Here is an 8,616-nt window from a genome sequence, read left to right on the forward strand (position 1 = left end):
CAATAGGTTGGTATATTAACATTATATCAGTTAATGAAATTACGGTATTTAACTGTAAATTTAAGTTAAAACCGTAAAACCTAAAACGTTGCTACCGTATTTTTTACGGTAAAATACCGGCAACCACAGCTGCCGTTTTTTTTTACCGTAAATTTTACGGAATTTTTTTTACCGTGTGGGTTTAAGTGGTTTCTTTGTTTTTCTCAAACCATCAGTGTATTCTGACAGCTCTGATCGGATAGATTTATGTGGCCTTGGCACTGGAGTGTGTGTATTTTTCAGACAACTTTTTGTCTTTCTGGAAATGCTTAACGATCTTCTTTTTATATCCTTTTTTTTAAGAAAAAAAAATAGAATGTCTGTTTGAAAATGAAGAGTTTATTTGCAAAATCAGATAACTCTGTTTTTTTACATTTCCAAAAATCATGTTTTTTATTATGTTATCATGTTTTTATTGTGTTAGTTGGCTGTTTTTATTTAAAGTTATTTTTTAACCTAGTCAAAATAACCCAACTGCAGTTTGATTGAGATTAATTGGAATGCACAATGAAAAAACATGATTTCTGAGAATTGTTAAAAACGGAGTTATCTGTTTTGCAAATGAACTCTTCAAATATAGTTTTAATGTTGTGCACCTGTAGTGGATAAATCCTGAACAAATGCCTAATGCCTTTTTAATAAAGTATTTACTATATTTCTAATAAACACAATGTTATAATAACCAACGAAAAAATTTGACCAGTTGCCATTTGTTTTTTTTCTTGCCAATAAACTACATTTGAATAATTACCTGTTTTGCCGTTTCCTTTTTTTCTTGCTTTTTATCCATTTCCATTTGTTGTTGCTTTATTGCCTCCTGTTTTTCTTTGACTTTCATTCTAATGACTTCACTTTTTTTCTCTTTCCAGGCATCATAAGAGGCCTTTGCATCTGCAATTTTAGCAAGCTTGTCCTAGAAGGGAAATGACAAACATTTAATAAATCATACCAGGATTGTGGTGACTAAAGAATTCAAATGTGCATTAAACATTACTTCTTGCACTTTCTCCTCTTTTAATTTCTCTTCCTGCTTTTTTGCGCTCCTTGTTATTTTTAAAGTTCCTTCTTTCTTTTTTAGCCATTCCTTTTAAGAAAGAAAAAAATTATTCGAACACATTTTAGATGCATTAAAAGGGTCTAAAAATCATTGGCGAGTCTCTAGACACCTGGTACACAGCAGCTCTTAGTGAATCTGCTGCTTCTGGAACCTGTTGGCTCTCCTCTGTCCTCTGGTCCAAAATCTTCAGCGCTCCCAGGTATTTCGACTCTGCTTTATAAGAGCTCTTGTGTTTTCTGGAACTGGATGACCGAGAGCTTGAAGGTCTAATGTCCAGAAGATGTTGTTCTGTATCGATGAGTTTCAATGTTCGGTGCATGCTTCTGAGTTAAAAGTGCATTAAATGTTTTACTCATTAAAGCATAAAAAAATGACTTGATTAAAATGATGAACATGCATATCAGTGTGTGACCAAGTGAAAACTATTTTATTATATGATTAATATGTACCTCCAAGGAGGCAAGATAAAAAAAATAGCTTGAGAAATAATTAAAAGAAGTGTTTAGGAATGCATAAACTTGTTGAGATAATCGTTTGACTTGTAATGTAAATTATAATATACACTGCCGGTCAAAAGTTTGTGATCGGTAAGACTTGTAATGTTTTTTAAAGAAGTCTCTTCTGCTCATCAAGGCTGCATTTATTTGATCAAAAATACGGAAAAAAACTGTAATCTTGCAAAATGTTATTACAATATAAAATAATGGTTTCTATTTTAATATCCTTTAAAATATAATTTATTTCTGTGATGCAAAGCTGAATTTCCATCATCATTACTCCAGTATAAAGTGCCACATGATCTTCAGAAATCATTTTAATATGCTGATTTATTATTAGAATTATCAATGTTGGATAATAATTTTTTTTGGAGCCTGTGATACTTTTTTCAGGATTCTTTGATGAATAAAAAGTTAAAAAGAACAGCATTTATTCAAAATATAAATATTTTCTAACAATATAAATCTTTGCTATCACTTCTTATCAATTTAACACATCCACGCCGAATAAAAGTTTTAATTTCTTTCAAAAAAAAGAAAGAATAAAAATGTACCGACCCCAAACTTTTGAACGCTAGTGTATATTGTTAGAAAAGATTTCTATTTTAAATAAATGCTCTTATTTTTAACATTTTATTCATCAAAGAATCCTGAAAAAAGTATCACAGGTTCCAAAAAAATATTAAGCAGCGCAACAGTTTCCAACATTGATAATAAATCAGCATATTAGAATGATTTCTGAAGATCATGTGACACTGAAGACTGGAGTAATGATGCTGAAAATTCAGCTTTGCATCACAGGAATAAATTAGATTTAATAGTGCTAAGCAGCGATTACATTTTTTTTTCAATAATATCCTTTAAAATATAATTTATTTCTGTGATGCAAAGCTGAATTTCCATCATCATTACTCCAGTATAAAGTGCCACATGATCTTCAGAAATCATTTTAATATGCTGATTTATTATTAGAATTATCAATGTTGGATAATAATTTTTTTTGGAGCCTGTGATACTTTTTTCAGGATTCTTTGATGAATAAAAAGTTAAAAAGAACAGCATTTATTCAAAATATAAATATTTTCTAACAATATAAATCTTTGCTATCACTTCTTATCAATTTAACACATCCACGCCGAATAAAAGTTTTAATTTCTTTCAAAAAAAAGAAAGAATAAAAATGTACCGACCCCAAACTTTTGAACGCTAGTGTATATTGTTAGAAAAGATTTCTATTTTAAATAAATGCTCTTCTTTTTAACTTTTTATTCATCAAAGAATCCTTAAAAAAGTATCACAGGTTCCAAAACTATTTTAAGCAGCGCAACAGTTTCCAACATTGATAATAAATCAGCATATTAGAATGATTTCTGAAGATCATGTGACACTGAAGACTGGAGTAATGATGCTGAAAATACAGCTGCGCATCACAGAAATAAATTACAGTTTAACAGATATTAACATAAAAAACAATTATTTTGCATCATAATAATATTTCACAATATTAAATTTTTCCTGTATTTTTGATCAAATAAATGCAGCCTTGATGAGCAGAAGAAACTCCTGTAAAAACATTAAAAATGATTCTGATCCCAAACTTTTGAGCGGTAGTGTAAATATTGTAGTATTAGATGAATGAAAGTCATAAGGGTTTTGGAATGACATGATGAGTAAACAATTATTATTTTTTTTTTTTTTTTTTTTGCGGAGTTTTCTTTCAATTATGCTGTAAAATCATCTTCAAAATGCTGTGTAAATATGACATGATTTTACACCTTTAAAATAAGATTTCAGAAGTCTATCGTGCATATACAGCATGAGGTATTAAACAAATTCACTGACCTGTCTGCTGATTTTTCAAGGTCAAGGGCACCCTGCAAACTCTCCTGATTGGAAAAGTGCGTGAAGACAGATTTACTTAAGAATTACAGTAGCATTTACAATTTGACATGGCACGTAAATGACCTTGATTTGTTGGGTACTGCTTCCTTTAGTAACATGTCATACAATGCTGAAACAGATGCCATTTTTTTTAGAAAACCATCAGAACAAGATCTTTTCACCTGACTTGCATGCTTTTCTTCAAAGGATGTTGAATAATTTCTCTCTTTGCTCTCTTCTGAGGCAGCTGCAATGAAAATTGCATATTTAAAATGATTAATAACTACAGTACTTAACTATAATTTACTTTAAATTATTAGATGTCAGGTCACAGATGACCAATACCAATTTACCAAAATGCAATGTCATTACTACAGAGTCTCTGAGCATGGTTTCCGCACATACCGCTGCCTACAGTGGCTGGATCCTCAGACATTATCTCTGCTGGTGAACAAAACTCTGACATGGCCTGGTCTTCTTCTGGATCCTGCAGTAATCATGTGGTCGAAAAACAAAACAAGGGCCTTTCAAATCATCGCCTTGATTTAGCCCTGATCAGCTTGTGAGATATTAACTAGCACTAGACAATAACAACAGATTCTACACTCTTAAAAACAAAGGTTTCAAAAGGGGTTTCGCAGCAACGCCATAGACACTGTAAATCATTTTGGGCTCCTCAAAGAACGATTTTTTCTTAGTTTGAAGAATATTTGTGAGCCTGCAGCACAAAAGCAGTGTTAAGTCGCTGGGGTATATTTGTAGCAATAGCCAACAATACATTTTATGGGTCAAAATTATAGATTTTTCTTTTATGCCAAAAATCATTAGGATATTAAGTAAAGATCATGTTCCATGAAGATATTTAGTAAATTCCCTACCGTAAATATATCAAAACTTAATTTTTGATTCGTAATATGCATTGCTAAGAACTTCATTTGAACAACTTTAAAGATGATTTTCTCAATATTTAGATTTTTTTGCACCCTCAGATTCCAGATTTTCAAATAGTTGTATCTCAGCCAAATATTGTCCTATCCTAACAAACCATAGATCAATGGAAAGATTATTTATTCAGCTTTCAGCTGATGCATAAATCTCAATTTCGAAAAACTGACCCTTATGACTGGTTTTGTGCTCCAGGGTCACATTTTAGAATATTTTGTGCAATGGAAAGTTTCCATGGATGTTAAAACCTTAATAAATGTAAAAAGCATACAAATGGGTCCACTAAATTCATACTTGCAATTGAAAAATTTAACATCTCTAAGCTTTAGCATTTACAGCATTTAAATGGGTTTCTGCTGACACTTTTTTATTTCCATTATCAAGCCGTTCTCACCAGAACACTATCACTGGCAGAGGTTTGACTCTTCTCAGAAGAGAGGGCTATAGACATAGAAGACGTGGCTGTTCTGCTGTAGGCAGGGGTCTCTGCTGATGTTTTCTCTTCTAACTGACCAAAGTCACACATATATACTGTCCTCTGCCTGGGTTTGGGTCTGGGTGACATGTCTTGAGCAGGACAACCTGTTTACATTAAAGAAAGTGTATTTCAATTGTTAGTTTCTGACGTTTCTTAAGCTAATTTTATAGTGGCTGGTGCATACAAATACAGACGAGTCTAGGACTGGATTGTTATTGCAGTGATTAATATGTTTCTGGCATGCTGTGAGTTTGGCAACAGTTCTTTTAACCCTAAATGATGCAGTGTGTAGCTTTTCATTTCTCAAACAACCGTGTCAGAAGACGTAACCATGAACATATTCCAGAGTCCTGTGCACCTTTAGCTTTGATTGTATTGTGCATTAATTGTGGCATTGTTTTGACAACGTCATTCACAGTGTTGGAGGTAACGCATTACAAGTAACGCGAGTTACGTAATCAGATTACTTTTTTCAAGTAACTAGTAAAGTAACACATTACTTTTTAATTTAGAAGAGAATATCGGAGTTACTTTTTCAAATAAGTAACGCAAGTTACTTTTTTTTCCAATTTATTGATTGACAGCTCTCCTGTCCCCATGTTGAGAGAAATCAGAAGATGTTACTGTAGTTCTAAAATAAATATGAATATGCATTAATTCATCTCACTCACAAAAAAACAAAAAAAACAGATTCAGTATTCCTCAAAATGAATAAAAATAATGCAACTCAGAATATGACGCAAACCTGCAATAATTAAATGTTAAACAACACAAATATGCTTTATGTATTTAATCCCGTTCTATTAACCAATGTCTTTGCTTCTGACCTTCGATGATCCAGTTCAACCGTACTAATAAGCACAAATTACTCTAGACAAACATTTGTGTCTTTTTTTATTGCTGAAGTGTGTTGAAATTTCTTCTTCTGTATTCTACTGTACTTTCCCTTCATCCTGAGGCTTATTCATTTCACTTTTGGTGTGAAAGGGCTTTTATATTTGCCAGAAATATAACTTTTTTATTTTAAAAACAAACAAGCAAGCCCTGTCCAGATTTAACAAGTAACGCAAAAGTAACGTAACGCATTACTTTCCATAAAAATAACTAAGTAACGTGATCCGTTACTTTTTTATGGAGTAACACAATATTGTAATGCATTACTTTTAAAAGTAACTTTTCCCAACACTGGTCATGCAACATGACAGTATTTATTTCCATCAAGAGTTGCATTGATTTTTGGCTGAGATCTTGTATTGACACTGGGAGAGTCGAACAGCTCAGGACTCTGTGGTGCCTTTTCTTACATGAAAATGATTCTTTATGCTCACTGAACCACCGTTTCACAATTTGAGCCTGATGAATCTTGGCATCGTCATCCTGGGATATGTTCATGGGTACGTCTTCCGACACGGATGTTTGAGAAATAAAAAGCTACACATTGCATCACATTGCAATAATGATCCAATCCTAGACTCTTCAGTATTTTGCTTATTTAAATCCAAACGGCCAGGCAGTGTACAAACACAAACTAGTGTTATTTGATAATTGGTCTTGCAAAGATGGCAGACCTTAAACAATAGCATAGATGCAAAGACTGCCCTGACCTGTGGAGAGTTTTGGTTTAACGCTTCTCTCCCTGGGTTGAGGAACGGGTGGTTCACTATCTTCACCAATCCTTTGGTTGTCCTCATCTTTTTCTGAAGGCAATGGCTCTGGACAGGATTCCCATTGGCTGTTCTCAGAGTTTAGTAGCAGTGGAGATTCTGTCAGGCTCTTCCTCACCACAGATTCGGTCTGGTTCCTCGAATGCATGACTGATTTGGACTGTTCGTAAGGTAACGCGGACTCTGGTAGGAACTTGTCAGATAGAGAGGAAAAAGGGGAATCCGACTGCAGATTGTAAGAATTGCTTTGCGAATGGACAGAACTATGCTGGTCATCTTCACTTTTCATGGAGTTTAGCTGTTCGGAGTTCACAGGTGAGCTGGTCCTTTTGGTTTTCAGAAAAGATACTTTTTTGGGTTTGACATTTTCCTCTTCATCACCCGAAAGCTTGAAATCGTTGATTTTGCCTTTGGTCTTTCCAGCTTTAAATCTCTCCTTCTTCTGTTTTTGCTTCTTAAGGAGTTCGTTGAGTATGTCTGCTGAATTCAAGTATAAAGGTAAAGAACACAGTGGAATGTGTGCATGCATACAAATCATGTTATATAAGAGGATAAACAAGCTGATTCAGGGTAAGGTCAGTGGCATGATTATCATCAGTATACCATGCAGTGAAGATGTATTAAACAAGCATGACATTGTAAATCCAACCATCATCATCATCAACTTTACCATCTTCATCATCAAAGTCATCAGAGTAACTATGCCTGTTGGCTCTAGCAGACACAGCTGTCTTTAGCTCATCCTGAAATTGAACAACATGCACGTGTCATAGAGAGTATTTTTGCGGCTCACTACGATTTGAGACAGAGCCCGATGTGTCTGACAATATAAAGAAATGCTTTACTTTGGAGCACGCTAATGATTTGATACCAATACCTGAAAAGTTGTTCTTCTGGATGTTTTAGGGCTTTTCGTGTAAGCAAGCGTTGTAGAAAACGGCTCATCATCCATCTTATCGACTGTTTAAATGCGATCATTCATTAATATGCAAACATACATGCTGGTTTTAGATATAGCATTTAATCATCAGACGTTCAAACGATTAAAAGCTCATCATGGACGCCATTCGTTTACGTGAGTTACCAAAGCAACTACCGAATAGAATCTACTGCGAATCTACTACGGCGAAGGCAAAGCGCGGTGACGCCGCTGTATGGCAAGCGCTTTATACATTGAATGCCACAAGCTTTGCCAGTTCATTCAAATCTTAAAAACGGAGGAACTCATCCAGTTGAAGACGGATGTAAAACCTTTGGCTCACACACAGCTTTTCTCCATCTCTGTGAAACATGAAAACAGAGTATACATATGCTTGATAAGTTGTCTAGTATGGAAGGCCGTTTCTGCCACTCAATAACAAATAAAAAGGGAATTGTGACTTTTTTTTCTCACAGTTGGGAGTTTACATCTCGTAATTCTGACTTTTTTTCCCCCTCAAAATTGTGTGAAATAAACTCGAGAAACAAACTCAGAATTGTGAGATATAAACTCGCAGTTGTGAGAAATAAAGTCAGAATTGCAAGATGTAAACTCGCAACTCTGCGTTTTTTTCCCGCAATTCTGAGTGGAGATTCTGACGGGGAAGACTGACTATTTTCTTACAATTGCGGGTTTATATCTTGCGAGATACTCAAATTTCTGAGAAAAAAAGTAAAATTGTGAGTTTATATCTACAATTCTGACTTATCAGATTTGCACCCTTATATCTCACATTCTGACTTTTTTCAGAATTACGAGTTAAAATCTCGCAATTCTGACTTTATTTCTCAGAATTGCCCCTTATATCTCGCAATTCTGACTCTTTTTTCCTCGCAACTGCGAGTTTATATCTCACAATTCTGACTTTATTTCTCAGAATTGCCCCTTATATCTCGCAATTCTGACGCTTTTTTCCTCGCAACTGCGAGTTTATATCTCACAATTCTGACTTTATTTCTCAGAATTGCCCCTTATATCTCGCAAGTCTGACTCTTTTTTTCTTGCAATTGCGAGTTTATATTTAACAATTCTTACTTTATTCTTACTTTATTGTGGCTCTTTATCTCACAATTCTG

The 8,616-nt window shown here is 34.1% G+C and overlaps 1 protein-coding gene across 2 annotated transcripts in view; it reads right to left on the reverse strand.

Annotated features, from left to right (window-relative positions):
- The window catches only part of LOC107700277 (microtubule-associated protein 9), a 9,181-nt gene extending 1,535 nt beyond the window's left edge, over positions 1-7,646 (reverse strand). For both annotated transcript variants that reach the window (XM_016501884.1, XM_016501883.1), the window contains exons 1-10: positions 7,439-7,646; positions 7,211-7,304; positions 6,502-7,038; positions 4,814-5,001; positions 3,880-3,961; positions 3,657-3,721; positions 3,436-3,479; positions 1,206-1,419; positions 1,034-1,123; positions 791-952 (exon numbers count right to left, since the gene is read on the reverse strand). In XM_016501884.1, the coding sequence (XP_016357370.1) occupies positions 791-952; positions 1,034-1,123; positions 1,206-1,419; positions 3,436-3,479; positions 3,657-3,721; positions 3,880-3,961; positions 4,814-5,001; positions 6,502-7,038; positions 7,211-7,304; positions 7,439-7,513 (1,551 nt within the window). In that variant the 5' untranslated portion in view covers positions 7,514-7,646. The remainder of the gene's footprint in view (positions 1-790; positions 953-1,033; positions 1,124-1,205; positions 1,420-3,435; positions 3,480-3,656; positions 3,722-3,879; positions 3,962-4,813; positions 5,002-6,501; positions 7,039-7,210; positions 7,305-7,438) is intronic.
- Positions 7,647-8,616: the final 970 nt, after the last annotated feature.

Source organism: Sinocyclocheilus anshuiensis, unplaced genomic scaffold (genome assembly GCF_001515605.1).
Source record: "Sinocyclocheilus anshuiensis isolate Anshui unplaced genomic scaffold, SAMN03320099.WGS_v1.1 scaffold326, whole genome shotgun sequence".
NCBI lineage: Eukaryota > Metazoa > Chordata > Actinopteri > Cypriniformes > Cyprinidae > Sinocyclocheilus > Sinocyclocheilus anshuiensis.